Genomic DNA, 24370 nt, shown 5'->3' on the forward strand with positions numbered 1-24370 from the left:
CAAAATTGTCAAAGACTCCAGTCACCCTAGTCATAGACTGTTCTCTCTGCTACCGCACGGCAAGCGGTACCGGAGTGCCAAGTCTAGGTCCAAAAGACTTCTCAACAGCTTCTACCCCCAAGCCATAAGACTCCTGAACAGCTAATCATGGCTACCCGGACTATTTGCACTGCCCCCCCACCCCATCCTTTTTACGCTGCTGCTACTCTGTTAAGTATTTATGCATAGTCACTTTAACTCTACCCACATGTACATATTACCTCAACTAGCCGGTGCCCCCGCACATTGACTATGCAACGGTACCCCCCTGTATATATAGCCTCCCTACTGTCACTTTATTCTATTGTATATATAGCCTCCCTACTGTCACTTTATTTTTTACTTCTGCTCTTTTTTTCTCAACACTTTTTTGTTGTTGTTTTATTCTTACTTTTTTGTTTAAAATAAATGCACTGTTGGTTAAGGGCTGTAAGTAAGCATTTCACTGTAATGTCTGCACCTGTTGTATTCGGCGCATGTGACCAATAAAATTTGATTTGATTTGATTTGATTTGATTTGACGGCCTGCACATGCGCAGTTCGGCACGAGAAGAACGTTAGACCAGAAGATGTGTTTCTGCACATGAGCTTAGCCAGCCAACGTCGCCATGATATTACATTTACATTTACATTTTAGTCATTTAGCAGACGCTCTTATCCAGAGTGACTTACAGGTAGTGAGTGCATACATTATTATTATGTTTTTTATTATTATTATTATTATTATTTTTTTTTTCATACTGCCCTTGATTCGTGTGACAAGTGTGATCGGGGATTTCTATTGGAGAAGCAGTTTCTGCCTATCTTCATACTGTACTGTCTTTGGAGAACAGGTAGGTAGCACTTCCTCTGATAAAGTCTTGTTTTATAGTGAACAAAAATATGTAAATTAGTGGTCCCATGTTTCATGAGCTGAAATAAAAGATCCCAGAAATTGTCCATACGCACAAAAAGCTTATTTCGCTCAAATTTTGTGAACACATTTGTTTACTTCCCTGTTAGTGAGAATTTCTGCTTTGCCAAGATAATCCATCCACCTGACAGGTGTAACATATCAAGAAGCTGATTAAACAGCATGATCATTACACAGTTGCCCCTTGTGCTAGGGACAATAAAAAGTCACTCTAAAATGTGCAGTTTTGTCACATAACACAAAGCCACAGATGCCTCAAGTTTTGAGGGAGTGTGCAATTGGCATGCTGACTGCAGGAATGTACACCAGAGCTATTGCCAAAGAATTAAATGTTTATTTGTCTACTATAAGCTGCCTCCAATGTTGTTTTAGAGACTTTGGCAGCACGTCCAACCGGCCTCACAACCACAGACCATGTGTAACCACTCCAGCCCAGGACCTCCACATCCGTGTTCTTCCCAAGCGGGACGGTCTGAGACGAGCCACCCAGACAGCTGATGAAACTGTGGGTTTGCACAACCGAATCATTTTTGCAGAAACCGTCTCAGGGATGCTCATCTGCGTGCTCTTTGTACTGACCAGGGTCTTGACCTGACTGCAGTTCGGCATCGTAACCGACTTCGGTTTGAACCGTACCGGTCAGATGGCAGACAGCATGTATGGCGTCGTGTGGGCGAGCGGTTTGCTGATGTCAACATTGTGAACAGAGTGCCCCAATGGCGGAGGTGGGTTTATGGTATGGGCAGGCATAAGCTACGAACACAACTGCATTTTCTCAATGGCAATTTGAATGCACAGAGATACCATGACGAGATCCTGAGGCCCATTGTCGTGCCATTCATCCGCCACCATCACCTCATGTTTCAGCATGAAAATGCACAGCCCCATGTCGCAAGGATCTGTACACAATTCCTGGAAGCTGAAAACATCCTAGTTCTTCCATGGCCTGCATACTCACCAGACATGTCACCCATTGAGCATGTTTGGGATGCTCTGGATCGACGTGTACAACAGTGTGTTCCAGTTCCCGCCAATATCCAGCAACTTCACACAGCCATTAAAGAGGAGTGGGACAACATTCCACAGGCCACAATCAACAGCCTGATCAACTCTTTGCGAAGGAGACTCTATGCATGTCACGCTGATCCATAGATTAGGTCCTAATGAATTTATTTAAATTGACTGATTTCATTATATGAACTGTAATTCAGTAAAATCTTTGAAATTGTTGCATGTTGCGTTTATATTTTTGTTCAGTGTATTTGTAACAACAGAGAAACCAATAACAACAGTGTTTAATTTTCATCCCTCTCTCTCTCTCAACATGAAAGAATGTTACGTCTCAAATCGCACCCTATTCCCTATATGGTGCACTACATAGGGAATAGGGTGCCATTTGGGATGCATTCTGAAGGCCTTCCAAATACGGACTCGTAGAAAGAATGTGTATATCAGCCCCAGCTTTTCCATTCTTACCTCCCTATGACTCTGTCAGCAAAGCATGTGTTTAATTTCTCTGACAGTTTTTAGGGTTGTTGTTGTCACTTGAAGAACTATTTTCTTCAGGGGAACACTTAAAAAGGTAGCAGGGCTTGTCAGTGTGTTTTGGTTTGGCAGGCTGAGGATTTGACTGTTTGCAGGTCTTTATCAGGGTTGCTTCAATTGGAGACTGTGAGTAAGACAGCATTTCAGCATTTTGCAACACCCATCACAAGGAGCTGAGGATATCATATGTCGTTAACGCACTCATGCAGACACACTCACCAGGCAGACACATGCATTGACACACCGACATGCCATAGACATACACAGAAACTCACAAAAATGCATGCACACAAACTGGCAAACACGTACAGTCACACACATACACTATTAGAAAAAAAGGTGCTATCTAGAACCTAAAAGGTTTCTTCAGCTGTCCCAATAGGAGAACACTTTGAAGAACCATTTTTGGTTCCAGGTAGAACCATTTTGGTTCCAGGTAGAACCCTTTTGGGTTCAATGTAGAACACAGGAGGTTGGTGGCACCTTAATTGGCGGGCTTGTGGTAATGGTTTAAGCAAAATAGGTGGAATGGTATCAAAAACATTAAACACATGGTTTCAACGTGTTCGATGCCATTCCATTTGCTCCGTTCCAGCCATTATTATGAGCCGTCCTCCCCTCAGCAGCCTCCAAGAACCCTTTCTACATGGATCCCAAAAGGGTTCTACCTGGGTTCTACCTGGAAGTGTATAGATTTAAGATATTTGAGCCAGTTTGCTACAGCAGGAAAAGAATCCTGCAGAAACAGGAAATGTGAATTATTATGTGGATTATAATTAATGGACATCTTTGTAGGGGTTGATACATATTTCATAAGGGAAAATGAAGTCTGAAATTTCAAAGTGGAAATTAGAAACTTCAGAAGTTCTCCTGCAACAAGGTGATCAAATTAAGATCTTACAAATTAAGATGCTCACACACACGCACAGTCTGGTGGGAGCTCGTAGAAAAATATACATTCTGTTTTAAAAACTAGTGTCCGTCTAAAGAACTGTCAGTACTTCCAGCAGAGCCTGGTGTGGATTACATAATGAGCCGGGTGGCTGCCTGCCTCCTGCCTCTCCCCTCTTCTCCTCTCCCCTCTTCTCCTCTCCCCTTTTCTCCTCTTGTCTCCTCTCCCTCCAGCCTCCTGGCCCCTGCCTCCTGCTCGCTGGGCTGGGCTGGCAGAAAAGAGAAGTGAGTGTCTGTCACCTAACTGTCACAGGACTGTTATCAATACAAATCCTGTCAAATAAAGTCACACTGGGGATGAATGATACATAAACTTTACAGTTTACAGTTACACCCAGCACATCAAATTCCAATAGCCCATCCAGTAATATTCACCATGTACAGTACTTGCTGCTCATGAATTTTCTGGCTTCTCTTCCTGCCTGACTGTCCAGCCGAGCTCTAGCCTGGATCTCAATGTCTGTCTGTGTTCTATAGCGCCAGGTGTGGGCTGCTGTTGTTGTTCTTTTGACTTTGCTGGGAGAAGAGAATGAAGCCTGGGTGTCTGCAGAGGGAGATGAATGTAGTGGCTGAGGTAACATGACACCCTGCACAACGCTGCTGGCTTACTGGCATAGGTCAAAGACAAGCTCTTTAGGTACCCAATTTAGGGGATGGGGGACAGAGAGTACGGGGTGTGCTTGCACAGCATGGTCTCTGTGTGACACTTTTTCTCTTTCTCTCTCACTGTGTATGTGTGTGTGTGTGTGTGTGTGTGTGTGTGTGTGTGTGTGTGTGTGTGTGTGTGTGTGTGTGTGTGTGTGTGTGTGTGTGTGTATAGAAAAGGTCTGTGCACAGCTGTGTGTGTGGCTGTGCTCACACCCGCACACGGGTGTGTGTGTGACGGTCTAGCGTACATGTCTGAGTGTGTGATCATACTGTTGGAAACTGAAGCTTCGGTAAGTTTGTGACGTTGCTATTTATACCCTCCGATGTGGCCTTACTCCCTAATTCCTGCTGGCTGAGCTGAGAGGTGGCCATAGTGGCGGTGGCAGAGGGGCAGCACACACACACACACAATCACACACATAACCACAACTACACACATACACACAACTACACACACACACACACAACTACACATAACCACACATACACACAGCCACACACAACTACACACACACACACACACACACACACACACACAACCACACACATACACACAACTACACACATACACATAACCACACACATGCACACATCTACACACACACACACACATATACACCACCACACACATGCACACAACTATACACACACACACACACACACAAACAACCACACATACACACAACTACATAAACACACAACCACACACACACACACACACACACACACACACACACACAAACACACTATCCCACACAGCGCTTGGACTGGAGGGTCAGCCATAATCAGATGTGTCAATTACAGCAGCGGACGGGCTGGTTGAATTACAACCACACCAAAGCTCCGCTCACTTAGCTCTGATGTGTCAGTGATTACAGTTTCATTAAAAAAGTAATAAGTGCCACAGCGATTCCTACATGAACATTGTAATTGTCATCGTGCTGTTCATAATAAATGGTTACAATGTGGGAGGGTGGGAGCCCGGACAGCCAGGCTGAATGACAATGGCATTTGGAGACAAAGAAAACAGCCCTAAAATGCTGTGGTGTTGATGTGAAGAGTGGAGGGGCTGCTGTGATCAGAGCAAAGCTGGAGGCTGTGTGTTTATCAGCTCGCTGGATGGCGGAAGGTAACGACTGCAGACAAACAAATACATTAAGGGCCACAGGGGTGGGGAGCACTTTCCCGCTGTCAGACTAAATGGACCTTATGCGTGCTAGAATGATCCCTTGCTTTTGTAACCCTGAGTTACATCTCCAAGTCTCTCTGCCTCTCTCAGACCATCTACAGTGTGGCCATCGGAGGATTTAAACCTTCAGCTGAAGCTGCCATACATCTTTACGGCTTTTATACGCACACACACATGCAAACACGCACATACACACACATACACACACACAAAAACACAAACACACACACACACACACTGTAATACATTTTCACAGCAGTGGCGGTCTGTGACATTTAAGATGAGGGAGGGCGATTCGTTTTTTTATGAGCATGGCCTTCTTTATATTACAGTATATTGGATGACTGTCATTCATATTCCATTCACCCAGCTCAATGTTACATCAATAGGTTTAGGCTACTACATGATACTCTAATTTTCCCTATACCCATCATGAGGTTGCTACAACCTTGCCTATGAATGTAAGTTTACAACGTAGGTGCACAGGTTGTGAGTTTTTTTAATGTAATTAAGGCGACAGACAGTGATACATTCAACACCGCCTTGCACACTCTTACCTGCATCTAGTTGATCTAGGGTTTAATCATTAGTCCAACAGTTGCAAAGAAAAGTTTATATTGGACAAATTCAGATATGTTTATCCCCGTTTTATTCAGTTTGATTCCGTTTAAGAAATTATCTCATCTACTCGCTCTCCTCCTCTCACTTTTTACCTCCGCTTGTGGACTTCAGTGCAGAGATATTTCGCATGATGGAGTTTCACATCAGCTGAATGTGACCAGGCAAAAAAATCTTTACAAGCCAAACCTTCATATCATAACTGCTAAACGCTACACACAGCCTATATCATTGTCACCATATTAGCTAACGTCATAAACAACATAACTACTAGAACTAACGCATTAGTAAACCCGCTACAATCATGCAGTACAGTGTACAGTCAGCAAGCAGTTTAGCAGTTAAAACCAAAAGCTTACCTTGACTTCTGTGACACTCTGGCTCCAGGACTTTTGTATTTGAGCCAGGGTGTATTGTGTTTTGTTGGGTTTTGGGTGATTTTCTATGGTTGCATTTCTGTCACGTTTATTTCTAGGTTTGGTCATTGACTCCCAATCGGAGGTAACGAGTGTCAGCTGTCGGCTCGTTATCTCTGATTGGGAGCCATATTTAAACTGTTTGTGTTCTCATGAGGGTTGTGGGTTTTTGTTCCATGTTCAGTATTTTGTCACTGTTGGACTTCACTTTCGTCTTTTGTTTTGACGTGCTTGTCTAATTAAAGTCATCATGTTCACTCGCAACGCTGCGCCTTGGTCTCCTGTTTTAGACGATCGTGACAGAAAAACCCACCATAAAAGGACCAAGCAGCGTGTCAAGCGGCAACAGGATTCATGGACGCCTATCAAGGATTCATGGACATGGGAGGAGATACTGGATGGAAGGGGTCCTTGGGCACAACCGGGAGAATATCGCCGCCCTCGTGAAGAGCTGGAGGCAGCTAAAGCCGAGAGGAGGTGGTATGAGGAGGCAGCACGGAGTCGAGGCTGGAAGCCCGTGGGTACTACCCAAAAATTTCTTGGGGGGGGGCTAAAAGGGAGTGTGGCGAAGTCAGGTAGGAGACCTGCGCCTACTCCCTGGACTTACCGTGGAGAGCGAGAGTACGGGCAGACACCGTGTTACGCAGTAGAGCGCATGGTGTCTCCTGTACGCAGGCATAGCCCGGTTCGACACATTCCAGCTCCACGTATCGGCCGGGTTAGAGTGAGCATTGAGCCAGATGTCATGAAGCCGGCCCAACGCATCCGGCTACCAGTGCGTCTGCTCGGGCCGGCGTACATGGCACCAGCCTTACGCATGGTGTTCCCGGTTCGCCCACATAGGCCGGTGCGGGTTATTCCACCTCCCCGTACTGGTCGGGCGACGGGGAGCATCAACCCGGGTAAGGTTGGGCAGGCTCAGTGCTCAAGGGGGCCAGTAAGCCTGCACGGTCCGGTATTTCCGGCGCCACCTCCCCGCTCCAGCCCAGTACCACCAGTGCCTACACCACGCACCAAGCCTCCTGTGTGTTCCCCGAGTCCTGTGCGTCCTGTTGCTGCTCTCCGCACTAGGCGTTATGTGAGTCCCCAGGGTCCAGCATGCCCTGTTCCGGCTCTCCGCACTAGGCGTTATGTGAGTCCCCAGGGTCCAGCATGCCCTGTTCCGGCTCTCCGCACTAGGCCTTATGTGCGTCCCCAGGGTCCAGGATGCCCTGTTCCTTCTCCCCGCACTAGGCGTTATGTGAGTCCCCAGGGTCCAGCATGCCCTGTTCCGGCTCTCCGCACTAGGCGTTATGTGAGTCCCCAGGGTCCAGCATGCCCTGTTCCGGCTCTCCGCACTAGGCGTTATGTGCGTTCCCAGGGTCCAGCATGCCCTGTTGCTTCTCCCCGCACTAGCCCTGAGATGCGCGTCCTCAGCCCGGTACCTCCAGTTCCGGCACCACGCTTCAGGCCTACGGTGCGCCTCAGACGGCCAGAGTCTGCCGTCTGCCCAACGGGGCCTGAACTGCCCGTCTGCCCAAAGGCGCTTAAGCCGCCCGTCTGCCATGAGCCGTCAGAGCCTTCCGCCAGACAGGATCAGCCAGAGCCTTCTGCCAGACAGGATCAGCCAGAGCCTTCTGCCAGACAGGATCAGCCAGAGCCTTCCGCCAGACAGGATCAGCCAGAGCCTTCCGCCAGACAGGATCAGCCAGAGCCTTCTGCCAGACAGGATCAGCCAGAGCCTTCCGCCAGACAGGATCAGCCAGAGCCTTCTGCCAGACAGGATCAGCCAGAGCCTTCTGCCAGACAGGATCAGCCAGAGCCTTCCGCCAGACAGGATCAGCCAGAGCCTTCCGCCAGCCATGAGCAGCCAGATCCGTCAGCCGGCCATGAGCAGCCAGATCCGTCAGCCAGCCATGAGCAGCCAGATCCTTCAGCCAGCCATGAGCAGCCAGATCCGTCGGCCAGCCATGAGCAGCCAGATCCGTCGGCCAGCCATGAGCAGCCAGATCCGTCAGCCATCCATGAGCAGCCAGATCCGTCAGCCAGCCATGAGCAGCCAGATCCTTCAGCCAGCCATGAGCCGTCCAGCCAGGATCCGCCAGAGCCGTCCAGCCAGGATCCGCCAGAGCCAGCCAGCCAGGATCCGCCATTGAGTCCGGTGCTGTCCCTTAGCCCGGTGCTGCCCCTTATCCTGGTGCTGCCCCTTAGTCCGGTACTGCCCCTTAGTCCGGTGCTGCCCCTTAGTCCGGTGCTGCCCTTTAGTCCGGTGCCGCCCCTTAATCCAGTGGGGTTTAGTTGGGGGGTGGTCATGTGGAGGAGGCTACGGAGGCGGGTAGTGACTAAGGTGGGGTGGGGACCACGACCAGGGCCAGAACCGCCACCGTGGACAGACGCCCACCCAGACCCTCCCCTAGACTGTATGCTGGTGCGCCCGGAGTTCGCACCTTTAGGGGGGGGTACTGTGACACTCTGGCTCCAGGACTTTTGTATTTGAGCCAGGGTGTATTGTGTTTTGTTGTGTTTTGGGTGATTTTCTATGGTTGCATTTCTGTCACGTTTATTTCTAGGTTTGGTCATTGACTCCCAATCGGAGGTAACGAGTGTCAGCTGTCGGCTCGTTATCTCTGATTGGGAGCCATATTTAAACTGTTTGTGTTCTCATGAGGGTTGTGGGTTTTTGTTCCAGGTTCAGTATTTTGTCACTGTTGGACTTCACTTTCGTCTTTTGTTTTGTTTTGACGTGCTTGTCTAATTAAAGTCATCATGTTCACTCGCAACGCTGCGCCTTGGTCTCCTGTTTTAGACGATCGTGACAACTTCAAAGAGTTCCAGTGTTGGATAGCCATAGCCTGCTAGCTAACATAGCATCCCTCTCTGTTTGAGCCGGGTGTTTGAGTAGGCTAAACTAGCTAGCTGCATTTGGTAGCTAAGTGAAAGTGTAAGTGAAAAAAGAAATGCTACGAAATATCTCTCTTTATCTCTCTCTCTTGCTTCTCCTTCATTTTTTAAGAAATTAAATTGTTCAAAACTGTTCAACTATTGTCTTTCTCTCTCTTTGAGTCAACTACTCAACTACTACACCACATTTTATGCTCTGCAGTGCTAGCTAGCTGTAGCTTATGCATTCAGTACTAGATTCATTCTCTGATCCTTTGATTGGATGGACAATATGTCAGTTCATGCTGCAAGAGCTCTGATTGGTTAGAGGACGTCCTCCGGAAGTTATAGGTGTGAAGCGCTAACATTATCTCCCGATATACAGTACCAGTCAAAAGTTTGGACACACCTACTCATTCAAGGGTTTTTCTTTATTTTTTACTATTTTCTACATTGTAGAATAATAGTGAAGACATCAAAACTATGAAATAACACATATGGAATCATGTAGTAACCAAAAAAGTGTTAAACAAATCAAAATATAATTTATATTTGAGATTCTTCAAAGTAGCCACCCTTTGCCTTGATGACAGCTTTGCACACTCTTGCCATTCTCTCAACCAGCTTCACCTGGCATGCTTTTCCAACAGTCTTGAAGGAGTTTGTACATATGCTGAGCACTTGTTGGCTGCTTTTCCTTCACTCTGCAGTCCGACTCATCCCAAACCATCTCAATTGGGTTGATGTCGGGTGATTGTGGAGGCCAGGTCATCTGATGCAGCACTCCATCACTCTCCTTTTTGGTCAAATAACCCTTACCCAGCCTGGAGGTGTGTTGGGAAATTGTCCTGTTGAAAAACAAATGATAGTCCCACTAAGCCCAAACCAGATGGGATGGCGTATCGCTGCAGAATGCTGTGGTAGCCATGCTGGTTAAGTGTGCCTTGAATTCTAAATAAATCACAGACAGTGTCACCAGCAAAGCACCCCCACACCATAACACCACCTCCTCCATGCTTCACAGTGGGAACTACACACACTGCGTCTCACAAAGACACAGCGGTTGGAACCAAAAACCTCAAATTTGGACTCCAGACCAAAGGACACCTTTCCACCGGTCTAATGTCCATTGCTTGTGTTTCTTGGCCCAAGCAAGTCTCTTCTTATTATTGGTATCCTTTAGTAGTGGTTTATTTTCAGCAATTCGACCATGAAGGCCTGATTCACACAGTCTCCTCTGAACAGTTGATGTTGAGATGTGTCTGTTCCTTGAACTCTGTGAAGCATTTATTTGGGCTGCAATTTCTGAGGCTGGTAATTCTAATGAACTTATCCTCTGCAGTAGAGGTAACTCTGGGTCTTCCATTCCTGTGGCGGTCCTCATGTGAGCCAGTTTCATCATAGCACTTGATGGTTTTTGCAACTGCACTTGAAGAAACTTTCAAAGTTCTTGCAATTTTCAGTATTGACTGACCTTCATGTCTTAAATTAATGATGGACTGTCATTTCTCTTTGCTTATTTGAGCTGTTCTTGCCATAATATGGACTTGGTCTTTTACCAAATAGGGCTATCTTCTGTATACCATCCCTACCTTGTCACAACACAACTGATTGGCTCAAACGCATTAAGAAGGAAAGAAATTCCACAAATTAACTTTTAAGAAGGCACACCTGTTAATTGAAATGCATTCCAGGTGACTACCTCATGGAGCTGGTTGAGTGAATGCCAAGAGTGTGCAAAGCTATCATCAAGGCAAAGGTGGCTACTTTGAAGAAACTCAAATATAAAATCTATTTTGATTTGTTTAACACTTTTTTGGTTACTACATGATTCCATATGTGTTATTTCATAGTGTTGATGTCTTCACTACTATTGTACAATGTAGAAAATAGTAAAAATAAAGAAAAACCCTTGAATGAGTAGGTGTGTCCAAACCTTTGACTGGTAGTTTATATCAAATCAATTCAAATCAAATCTTATTGGTCACATACACATATTTAGCAGATATTATTGCGGGTGTGGCAAAATTATTGTGTTCCTAGCTCCAACAGTGCAGTAGTATCTATATGTATATATATAGTTCATTGGGAAAGGGAAAGGGGGATACCTAGTCAGTTGCACAACTGAATGCATTAAACCGAAATGTGTCTTCCCCATTTAACCCAACCCTCTGAATCAGGGTATGACAACCGTAATCCTTTCCATTCTATTTTGGTAACGTAAGGAAGGAAGCAATGTAGAGGAAAGGTTGGGCAGAATATCACTCAGACACGTGTCTGATGGTGTCACTTTCCTGCTTCATGTTCAACTGTGAAGCACAGCAAAACAGTGTGAAAGATGAGAGGTGAGAGAGGGGCAAATGGAAGAATGAATCAGAGAGGCTCAGATCCAATGATTATTCAGCAATAACATCTAAACTGCCAAAGCCCCCTACAATACAAATAATAATCTGTTCAATATCTGGCTAGCCATATTCACCTGATTCTGCAGCTCAGAATGTGTCTACTGGCTTCGCAATCACACCAATAAATAATACTCTGTTTCCTTCCAACAATGTTTTGTTAAGGTTAGACACAGGGTATGAAGTCTGCATGCACTCTCAGTCTGCGTCTCAAATGGCACCCTCATTCCCTTTATGGTGCACAACTTTCGACCAGAGCCATATGGGCCCTAGTCAAAAGCAGTGGACTATAAAGTGAAAAGAGTGTCATTTGGGATGTACCTCAGTACTCTCAGTGTGTTTATTGCTTCTGATGGATGGACATAAGAGGATAATATGAAATCAGCCCTGTGTTTGGACAGCTAGAAGATAATGGAATTGAGCTTTTTATATTTAACACAAGCTGTTCTTGAGTGGAGACACAATTAGAGTAATTTGGAATCGATAGTGAAGGTAAATAAAATATTTGATCTGTTAGGCAACAGAATTGTAAACAGCAGAATGTCTTGGTCTATCTTTTATATGCTCTGCTGAAGACATGCAGAAGTCGACCCAGGGGGGTCTTAACTCTCCGCTGCTTTCTATAACAGTCATCATTAGCATTGTATTTAAAACAGAGGCAAACTGTTGCTTTAATAAGCAGTGCGGGAAGGGTAAACATTACATTGGCTTTAATAAATAGTGAGAGAAGAGTGAACTGTACAATGTTATGTATTCTACTGTTTGCATCTGAAATTATATTTTCCCTACACAGGTGTATTCGATAAGAAACTTTTGGTGTGTTTTCTTTAATCAAGAAACATAAAAGGAACAAAGCATCTTTGTTCCATGCTGCTATAATTTACTGGCTAGTGTATACCAACAACCGCCTCATGCATTTGTAATCAGGAGTGTTTAGTTTAGTGATTAGTGGAAACGCCCGCGCGCACACACACACTCTCTCTCTCCCTCTCACACACACACACACACACACACACACTTATAAAGGAAACTCACATAATTCTGTAGTCGCAGCCGGTGTATTCGGGCCACTCGATGTAGCAGATGATTCGTCCAGGCAGCTCTTCTGTCACTGAGTAGTAGTACTGAGGGAAGGCCAGGAGCAGAGCCAGCACCCAGATCACCCCCACGATCACCTTGGTCTCTGTGGACGACATGCGCAGCTGCAAAGGGTGGATGATGGCCATGTACCTAGGAAAAGAGGAGAGACAGGAGGGTCAAACACATATTCAGTCTTGGGGAAAGATACAAGGTGAAAATCTACACACACACATACACACACACACACACACAAACACACGCACGTACGCACACACACACAAAATGACACTATTAATCAAACTAAAACTAAAATGTTTTATTCTTCAATGCAATGTGCATGTTACAATCCTCCCCTGTCTCAATTTAGTTTGAGTCATAGACTATGTCTGCTTTTGACAGAGTAAAAGCTTATCTTCATCTTCTTAGAATTAGGTGTGACTCGAGGAACCATTGCAGTCAATGGGTTCATATTTGAACGTTTGGTTAATTGAGGGGTTCTTGGAGGAACCTTTCTGAATGCCCACCCGGACCCTCCCCTAATGAGTCAGGTTGGTGCGGCCGGAGTACTGTCACGCCCTGATCGAGAGAACTCTTGTTGGTTGGGTCAGGGTGTGATTCCCAATCAGAGGCAGCTGTCGCTCGTTGTCTCTGATTGGGGATCATACTTAGGCAGCCAGTTTTCCTGCCTGGGTTGTGGGATCTGTGTTTCGGTGAGTTTGGCTTGTTTGTGTATAGCCTTCTGACGTCACGTTTCGTTGACTTTTGTTTTGTCGGTGTGTATTTAGTTTAATAAACATGTTCGCATACCACGCTGCACCTTGGTCTGACCCGTCTCTCAACGATCATGACAATGTTCACGTTAATTAGAATATATAATATGCATAAATATCCAAGGAAATTTGAAATGTATAGTGTTTAAACTTAATATGATGAACAGGAATGATGTTGACCTTTTTAACCTGAAAAGGTTCCCCAAGAGTGGCAATCTTTTGAACCCCAAAAGGTTATTCAAGGCTCCTTTACTTCTAAGAGTGTACTGTGAATTGGTGTCCTTTGACTTGTACCAACAGAATAATTAAACCAGACAGTATCAGACACCTGAAAAGAAAAGAGGCTCTTTAGAATGCATTCAAGTTAAAGTATTTATTCCCATCCATCACTACCTTAGGATCATTATCTCTCAGATTGATAATCATTCAGCACATCATTTCAGTAGGAGCATTAATATGTTAGGGTCGTTCCACCAATTCGATGCCTTTTTTGAGTAGTATAACTTGGTAAAAGAAATATTTCACCTAATTGTAACATTCCCTCATAAAGAACACATGTTCAACTTAATAAAAAACATGTTTTCCCATTTCAAGAGGTTAAATACAAAAATGACTATAGTAGTGCCTTTTGAGTTCCAAATAAAGTAACAGAGTTGACCTTAACAGGGTTGTCACACTTGTTTAAGGACGGGTCAGACCAAGGCGCAGCGTGAAATGCATACATGTTTATTTCAACGATAAACACACCAACAAAACAACGTAACGTGAAGTCCTCAGGCTAAAACACAATACAAGCCTCTAACACGGAACAAAATCCCACAACTAATGATTGCCAATAGGCTGCCTAAGTATGATCCCCAATCAGAGACAACGAGCGACAGCTGTCTCTGATTGGGAATCACACCCGGCCAAACATAGAAATACAACACCTAGAACGAGAACATAGAAAATACAACATAGAACTCCACACCCTTACTCAACATACTAGAGTCCCATAAGTCAGGGCGTGACAAGGGTTGACGACTTCATCTTATATCATTCATAAATCCCCTTCCACAGGGGGAATGGAAGCTTGTTACTATATGTGCCCCAGGTAGGGGAAAATTGAATGCAAGCTTCACTAAAATATTGAAATTGTTTTTTAAAATCCTGGGTATGTTTTGCATGATCCGCTCAGTTTTCCACCACAAAAAAACAGAAAATGGCCATTAAGAGTAGAACCAGCTCACCTGATTTTAAACTATGATTTGACTATTAGATGTTCCAATTTGTATTTTGAAAAAAATATTTTAAAAGGAACAGTTTCACAATATAAAAATGAGAGTTCAGTTCAGCTAACGGGGTTGACCTTAAAGTGAGGGACGGATTGTTTTTTTGCAACAAAATAACTAGGGCTTTACAATGGGCTATAATCTTCCTAGAAGTCATTGAGGATGCACAGAGGGACATGTCAAAATGCTTAATTTTGGCACTTTAGCAAGTCTTTATTCATATCAGATTTATAGAATTTTCCATGTGGTCTATATTAAAGGGCACTTAAAATGCAATATTTGTGCACAACTTCTACCAGGGGTTGGAACTGAATTATTTTCTAATCGTTTCATTCATTTTGTTCGATGCTGTTCGACTGTTCCGACCAGAAAATTAAAGTTCTGAACTGGTTCGAACAAAAACAAAGTAACGGTTTATATAATTCCTTTCTGTTCCTTTTTAAACCTCTGAAATATATTTTTTTACATTTAGCTCGACATTAAATTACTTCACCAATCAGTGCAGATAGAGCAGCTTGCTGTGGAGTGGGTAAGCGATTTAATCTGTATAGAAAAGTCGTTAACTACATGGTTTAATCATAATGAAAGACAAACACACACACTGTGCTGCCAGTCACAGTGTAGGGTGCGAGATGCAACTGACATTCTGAGGGTGAGGAGAGAGCGAGAGAGGATGGAGGAAGCTTGCCTTGAAGCGCTGGTCATTTTGTTATGATATGCATTATCTGAATTAGGCCCACAGAATTATACCTAAGGAGGAGCAGCTTCAATGAAGGAACTTTTAATGTCTTTGAACTTCTGAGTTGGTTTAACGTTGGACCAGAGCAAACGTTAGCTAGCTAACAAGCTTGTGTGTGCAGAGCAGCACTAGAATTAAAAATATGTCTGACGTGAAACGTGATAACTATACTTGAAAAAGCCCTTTCCTGCAGTCAAATGACCAAGTGGCCTCATGGGTGGAATGTTATAAATATTTTTCATAATTTCATAATTAATCAACATTATATATATTTTGTTATATTTCAGTCTTCTGTGATGTACACTACCAGTCAAAAGTTTGGAAACACCTACTCATTCAAGGGTTTTTCTTTATTTTTACTATTTTCTACATTGTAGGATAATAGTGAAGACATCAAAACTATGAAATAACACATATAGAATCATGTAGTAAACAAAAAAGTGTTAAACAAATTTAATCAACATCTTAATCCACTTAATAGCCCCATTTAATCTTCTAATTGGACATTCTCCCAATAATCTTTGATTTCAAACGCTCTCTGTAGTCCAACACAACTATCTGTCACATCTTGACTATCTGCTATACCTGGCTCATTCCATTACCACACGGCTCTTGGAATCTTCTATCTTGTTTCAAGAGAGACTTACAATGCTGCTTCTCCATGGTATGGGTTTAGTTTAGCTGTGTTCCTGACAACACTCTCTGAAAAGCATATAGAGGCCTGGTTTATGAGGCTAGTATGGATTAGATACTCGCTACATGTACATATTACCTCAATTACCGCACATTGACTCGGTACCGGTACCCCCTGTATATAGCCTCGCTATTGTTATTTTTACTGCTGCTCTTTAATTATTTTTTACTTTTATTTAGTATTATTTTATATTGTATTTTTTGTGTGATTTTTGTTGTTGTTGCTATTCTTTCTTAAAACTGCATTGTTGGTTAAGGGCTTGTAAGTAAGTATTTCACTGTAAGGTCTACACCTGTTGTATTCAGCGCATGTGACAAATAAAATTTGATTTGATTTGATGCCAGCTTGTTTGCTTTTCACCACTTGTATACAAATGCATAGATTTAAATACTGTATGTTCACATGAACACACAGCAAACACACAACCCCTGTCTTTCTCTATATTTTGTATAACCTTACAACAACAGCATGGAATCACGGTTTTGGGAATCCTTTAGTAAATTTACTCCTCACTTTCTTTCTCGGATTTCTACCTGGCTTTGTTGTGAATGTCTCTGGGCAATAGCAGACAACACTGGAAGATGGTATAAATCAGGGATGGGCAACTGGGGCCCGCGGCTCCCCTTTTGAAGGACCTCGGCTCAATTTCCCCCTCCCCCCAAATAAACTCAGTCGGGGTCTCAATTTACTGTTGCAAGTTAGAATAGTAGAATACCCAAGGTGCAATTTCTAAATGTGGTTGTGCATCAGCAGTTTTTCGTGTTATGTCAGTCACTGATAGTCACTCAATAAGCCCATGTCAGCTAACATGTTTTAGATTGGTAAGTTAGTCTAGCGGCTAGCTATCTAAACTCGTAGTAATCATGGTCGAATTACCGCCTGGGGCACCCATTGATTTTGTTAGTCACTCTCACTCAGATATCATATTAAAAACTGCAAACATTTCTCTCCACCTTATGGCAAAATGTATAGAATTGCAACTGCGGCCCCTCATGATGAGTTCAGATTTTTTGTGGCCCACACCCCCATCAAAGTTTCACATCCCTGGTATAAATGAATGAGAGAGGCACAGATCTAATGATCCAACAATAACATCTAAACCACCAAAGTAACTTATAACATAAGGAATAATCCAATAAAGACAACAGGAAAATGCTCTGTCTGGGTGCTCTCTTGCTCTCATGGAGAGCTATAAGCCTTTAAGGTATAGGCTCCATCTACAGAGGTGCCAACACAATATTCAACCTTCACGCTTACAGTGTTTTTTCTGTTTTGAATTGTTTTGGTTTAAAGGCTGTAATTTGATCAGGAATCTGTTTCCTGGCTCATTGTGCTCTCAGGGGGTGCTGTTGTTTTGCTGAAGATTACATAAAATCCCCATCAACAGATGGGAGGAAATGGGCCCGATGGCAGACCTGGGTTTAAATACTATTTGAAATCTTTCAAATATTTGGAGTGTTTGCTGTTGACTGTCTGGAGTTCCAAATGGGTGGGGTTTACAGTTTTGGGACTATTCTTTGGTCAATTAAGCGGCATGGTCAATCAAGCGCAGATAAAGTAATTTAAATTATTTCAAATACTATTTGAACCCAGGTCTGCCGGGTGGTGAGAGGCTGGGGGCAGAGAGAGGTAATGCTGATTGATAGAGAATATTTCTATTCCTGCCGGAGACGTACATATATATATATATATATATATATATATATATATATATATGCAGCAGCCCAACGTTGCCAAGCATTGTGTGTGTGTGTCTGTGTGTGTCTTTGTGTGTGTGTGTGTATGCGCACGTGCGTGCGTGCGTGTGTGTGTTTTTGTGCCCTGCATTCATTACTCCAGCAGTCAGCACTTCCCGCTGGACACCAGCCATAGACGATCTAAATCTAATGCTCCCCACAGCCCAAAGCCCACAGCCTAAACCACTGAAGACCGAGATTTGAAGCAATATATCCTTAATTATTATAATCCAATATATATATATATATCCATATAGTGATTTCAAGTACTGTGTGTGTCAGATATTGTGTGCGTTTTAACCCTTCACTTCTGCTTAGGTGTCTGTGCTATCTTTAGAAAGGGCCACTCCGCTGAGGAATTCTTGTGGAAGAGAATGCTTATTTTGGGCAGTGAAGTCGCTGGCCAAGAGACATTCCCCTGAAGGGGAAACCTGAGTTGTTGACCAGTTTGAGCTATTTATTTTTAACTACATGTCAGTCGGCTTTCTGTTAACCTCATGTCAATGCCATATTTGAAGTATGTGAAGTTATGTGCCAACCAATCACAAGTGTGTTATGTGTAAGTAGACAGTATATAAGCCATGTAAAACTTAGACTTCCAAGGTGATCGTTGAAGCGACCCCTTCCATTGCATTTCATCGCAATGTATTGAAAGAATATTGGACCTGGAAACCCTGTCAGAGATTCCTCGAGTCGTCTCATCACTCCTCTATAAATCTAAACTCAATATTGAATCTTCAGCATGGACGTATGCAAACCACCATCAAAATCTACTTAATCTGTTCTGTGTAGCAGGGGTGGGATAGTGGGGATGGTGTGTGTGTGTGTGTGTGTTATGTGAGCGTGTCTCTGGACAGATCAGCTGTAGACCTACAGTAAATGTAGGCTTTATTTATTGACTCTGTATTGATGTGTGTGGCTGTGTGTGTGTGCAGTCCTATTATAGGTGAAAGGTGGGAGACATGGTATGATGGCCTAACATGACACAGTGCAAATAAATCCAAAGTGACTAGACGGTGTGCCAGAGTCTAGTCTGGAGGTAGCGCTGCCGTGTTGACCCCAGACTATATACGTTTGGCCCCCAGCAGTGGGGGTTCATTTCCTGCATACTCCTTACATCTCTTTCTTCACTTCCCTCTAACTGTAATGAATACCCAGGGAGAAAAAGGTGTAGATTCACACGCAGAGCGCGGCAGGAGTTTATTTCGCCTTCGCAGAAGGCAGGAATCGTGTTCACAGGCAGGCAATGGTCATACACCGGTAGGCAAACAGGCAGGATAATCAAAGCTAGGACTGAAGGCTATAACTGGTTCTCACAAACGAGCTAGGAAAGGCTTAGTAGAGTCAAAACAAACAATACCTCACAAGGCACAAACAGAATGAACTGAACTAAATAAGGAGCTGATGAGACCAGGTGAGTAACTGACACAGGTGAAATCAATGAACAAAAATGAAAGACAGGGCTACGTTCAAGAACACAAAGAAACAGAGCTACGTTCAAGAACACAAGGTTGACTAAGAAAATAAATACAGAACCTTACACTAACTCACTCTTTTATTCCTTCACAACTAAATACAGAATTTTGTTCTGATTTTTTATAAAAAGCAATCAGATGAAGATTGGAGAGAAATATACAGAGATTTGCTGAATCGCTGTGACATCCCTTGAGAGTCAGGAAGAAATTAGAGAAATTGAATGAACAAAGACAGACACAGTAGTCTGGGTGCCACAGGTGGGAAAGGACGGCATGGCTGCATTAAGATGCTCTGCACTGCAGCAGCACAACGCTGCCAAGCACACACACACACACACACACACACACAGCGTCACCCCGCAAACACACACACACACACTGACACAAGGAGGGAGGGGGTGACAGAGACTCTACAGGCTTGGTTCTTTGTCTGCCTTGCTGTAAATATGTGTACAGCATAGCTTGGGAGCAACATGGAGGTGATGACTCAAGGCAGCAGATGCTGGGACTATGAGAGAGGGAATTAACCGGGTTAGCAGAGATGCTCAACACAATCACCTGGCACGTATTACCCTCTACTGCTTTTTTATAGGGCATTAGAGAGACATTTCCTATACAACGGGAATACACGGAAGGACACATCATTTGATCTACATAATTGAAGGCAAAACACTAGTTGTTTGTGGTGTTTTTCCCCCATACAATGGCTTGCGAAAGTATTCACCCCCCTTGGCATTTTTCCTATTTTATTGCCTTACAACTTGGAATTAAAATTGATTTTTTGGGGGTTTGTATCATTTGATTTACACAACATGCCTACCACTTTGAAGATGCGAAATATTTTTTTGGGTGAAACAAACAAGAACCAGACCAGAGTACCTTCTTCCATATGTTTGGGGAGTCTCTCACATGCCTTTTGGCGAACACCAAACGTGTTTGCTTATTTTTTTAAGCAATGTATTTTTCTGGCCACTCTTCCGTAAAGCCCAGCTCTGTGGAGTGTACGGCTTAAAGTGGTCCTATGGACAGATACTCCAATCTCCACTGTGGAGCTTTGCAGCTCCTTCAGGGGTCTCTTTGCTGTCTCTCTGATGAATGCCCTCCTTGCCTGGTCCGTGAGGTTTGGTGGGCGGCCCTCTCTTGGCAGGTTTGTTGTGGTGCCATATTCTTTCCATTTTTTTATAATGGATTTAATGGTGCTTCGTGGGATGTTCAAAGTTTCTGATATTTTTTTATAACCCAACCCTGATCTGTACTTCTCCACAACTTTGTCCCTGACCTGTTTGGAGAGCTCCTTGGTCTTCATGGTGCCGCTTGCTTGGTGGTGCCCCTTGCTTAGTGATGTTGCAGACTCTGGGGCCTTTCAGAACAGGTGTATATATACTGAGATCATGTGACATATTATATGACACTTAGATTGCACACAGGTGGACTTTATTTAACTAATTATGTGACTTCTGAAGGTAATTGGTTGCACCAGATCTTGTTTAGGGGCTTCATAGCAAAGGAGGTGAATACATATGCACGCACCAGTTTTCCATTATTGATTGTTTTGAATTTTCTGAAACAAGTTATTTTTTTCATTTCACTTCACCAATTTGGACTATTTAGCGTATGTTCATTACATGAAATCCAAATAAAAATCCATTTAAATTACAGGTTGTAATGCAACAAAATAGGTAAAATGCCAAGGGGGATTAATATTTTTGCAAGGCACTGTATTGTCCACATTAGGGTCTCTGCGCCATGATCACTTCACTCCCTCTGTTTCCTGGAAATGTTGAATGAAAACGATAGACCTTACCAATTACACCTTGCATACATGAGTGCATACATGATCACTGGCTCATTGAGTATGTTAAGAGAATGTGATCATGACGAGACAGGATTCATTAGGCATGTTCATAAGAGTGGTTGGATAATGATGAATGGAGACATGACTACAAGCTTAACCCCTTGATAAGAATGGGGTTTAATCAGATCAGTGTGTGTTGTTTGGAGTGTCTCTCTGTGGCCTTTTACCGCCTCACATGGTGCCTGCTCTCCCTGCTCTCCCTGCTCCAGGTCCTCTCAAGGGTAATTGAATTTTAAAACACTGCAAAGGTCAAGTACATGCACACTCTGCTGGGAGAAAAGCAGAGATATGCAGGCATTACAGACTATTACCTCTGGAGCACCAAGTCAGAGGGTAATGGGAGAAATCAGACAGCAGCTTTCACACGAGAATGGCTTCATCTCACAAACAGAAACTGAGGTTAATAAGAATAGCATTGTGGGGGTGAGTCTGTTTAAAGCAACAGCCTGGATATAAACACACAAGTGAAGTCACACACACGCATTATTGATTGATTTGATGATGGAGCAGCAACTGTAGCATCACCCCAGAACCAATTAAGTTGAATGAATACATTAGCTATATAACATGTCTATGTAGCCTGTGCAGATTTTACATTTACATTTTAGTCATTTTGCAGACGCTCTTATCCAGAGTGCATACATTTTTCATACTGGCCCCCCGTGGGAATCGAACCCACAACCCTGGTGTTACAAGCGCCACGCTCTACCAACTGAACTATAGGAGGGACAGATATGTTATTATCTTAAATGGGCAATCTGCATTTCAAAGAACAACAAAGCGGGTGCCCCGCCAGTGTTTTGGTAAATAGCTGAGGGATAGGGCTGGAGAAATGTAACCACTCTTAAATTCATAGACAGAGCTATGGATTCAAGGACTGACTATCCATGATATCAACATTAGGGTAAAGTTTTAACAATGTTTTGAGGCTATACAATGTTTGTTTACAACTACATTGTTTACAAACAATGGAGTAAAAAAAACATATATTTTGGGTTCTGATGGAGCATGACAGTAAGCTATATTCTTCAAGGTATATATAATTAATTAAAAGTAAAACAATTGATGTATCAATCGCTGATTGCCACTTTGAACGTGTACACTTATAATCTCCACCTGCACAGCTAGAAGAGGACTGACCACCCCTCAGAGCCTGGTTCCTCTCTAGGTTTCTTCCTAGGTTCCTGCCTTTTTAGTGAGTTTTTCCTAGCCACCATGCTTATACATCTGCATTGCTTGCTCTTTGGGGGTTTAGGTTGGGTTTCTGTATTATCACTTTGTGACATCTGCTGATGTAAAAAGGGCTTTATAAATAAATGTGATTGAATTTTAATTTCATTGATATTACATAGATATTACTAATACATTAGTGACAGTATTAAAGTGCATTATTGTTCTGTTTTGCTTATTGTGACCACAGGCAAACATTCTAGCCTATAGCCATTGAAACGTCCCCCCAAACTGAACTCACCTGTCCACCGCTATCGCAGTCATAGAGTAGATACTAGCGAAGACAGCAGCGACGGGGAAGAAGTTGTGAAAGCGGCAGTACATCAGCCCGAAGTACCACTCATTGTGGACGGAATAGACGAAGTTGATAACGGTGTTGAAGGCTGACATAGACGCTTCTGCAAACGCCAGGTTCAACAGAAAATAGTTGGTCACAGTTCTCATTCGTTTGTGCGCCATAATGATCCATATTACTACGACGTTCCCCACCAGAGACACAGTAACCATGCAACTGTAGGCGAATGCCCATAGAACAATTCTCCAAACTGGTTGCACAAACTGGTTCCCGTCTTGCTCAGTTCCATTGACCCCTGACGCGTTTGTCCAATTGAATAGCAATGGCAAATCAGTCGTGGTGAACAAGGGATCCATTTTTCTTTGACAATAATAATGTTGGTCCATGCAATACCTATGAAATGTACACTCAACCACTAACAACTGATTGAGTAAATGGTTAGAAATAATCTTGATGTGTGTTGATGTCTTTCAATTTAAACTTTCTTCATCATTGCCATTCTTCTGATTAATTTGGCACACCTACATTAGAATGGTAAAATAATGGAATGATCACTGAAGACGCAGCTCACACACAGAAAATTGAGAATAGTCGCAGTTATTAAAAATGGAATTTGGATAAGAAAATTGATGTGTATTTAAGTTGACTCCACTCCGAGTAAAATATAGGTGGTCCTTGGTGTATGGCTCTTCTCCACCGCAGCAAAAACACTTGTCTCCAGCGCTGTACTCTCTACTCTGTACCCTGTACTCTTGACTCATTGAGGTGCTCTCTCTCCTCTCACACAATCGACGTGCGCCAACCGGAGCGCAGCCAAGAGCGCACATACGCGAATGTCATAGATGTTCTGCAATAGTGTGTGGTAACTGGAAACGTCCATGGACTGGACAACTTGTTCAGGAAGCCTAGCATACTTAAACTAATTCACATAACTGTCTAAACGTAGACAATAGAGAAGTATTTAGCCGACGAATAAAAGGACTGGTCGGTTGCTGCTGTAGCAGATAGGGACTCCTGTAGTGAATGGGTGGTGTATTTCAATATGGAGTGTATTTTATTATAGGCTTTCTACCTCACTATTTCCAGTAGCTCACATATTCTGACAGCATTGGAGAAACATTATATGGGGACAAAAATGGGAAAGGGGAAGGGGCATTTTAGAGGGAGACTCAAATGAATGCTGCTCTGTTTTCCTCAGTTTCCCCCAAATTGGTGTAAAAAGCTAAAAAGCTAAATATTTATACTGAGGTGGACAGCTTCGTGAAAGCTCACATTTTGGTCGTTTTAGAGGCCTCTGGAAACTGACCTGATGGGCTTCTGTATCATAAGCCATAAAGGGATATGTCAAAGTAAAACATGTGCATTCATTTCCTAAGAACTGAAAGACAGCAGAGAAACACAATTTAACGAGAAGTTGTATGACTTTCTTCGATCATTTTCACAACTGACTGTCTGCTACATGTTTCTGCTCACTGTCCCCATCTAGTGGTACTTTCTGCCACAGCCACCCAATGCTCTGTGGTGAACTCTGCTCTAAATGGCCATAGCTAAATATCGAATGAATGTTGAAGCCAAGGAATAGGGGACGGAGAGAGAGAGAGACCGCTGAATGCAAGACTGCTGAATATAGACTGCCAGGGACACA

The 24370-nt window shown here is 43.4% G+C and overlaps 1 protein-coding gene across 2 annotated transcripts in view; it reads right to left on the bottom strand.

The window, feature by feature from the left end:
• The window catches only part of LOC311141184 (substance-P receptor-like), a gene marked incomplete at both ends in the record, with an annotated part of 35954 nt that extends 12873 nt beyond the window's left edge, over nt 1-23081 (bottom strand). For both annotated transcript variants that reach the window (XM_084176444.1, XM_084176443.1), the window contains 2 exons: nt 12616-12810; nt 22672-23081. In XM_084176444.1, the coding sequence (XP_084032570.1) occupies nt 12616-12810; nt 22672-23081 (605 nt within the window). The remainder of the gene's footprint in view (nt 1-12615; nt 12811-22671) is intronic.
• Nucleotides 23082-24370: the final 1289 nt, after the last annotated feature.

Source organism: Coregonus lavaretus (assembly GCF_964263955.1).
Source record: "Coregonus lavaretus genome assembly, chromosome: 14".
NCBI lineage: Eukaryota > Metazoa > Chordata > Actinopteri > Salmoniformes > Salmonidae > Coregonus > Coregonus lavaretus.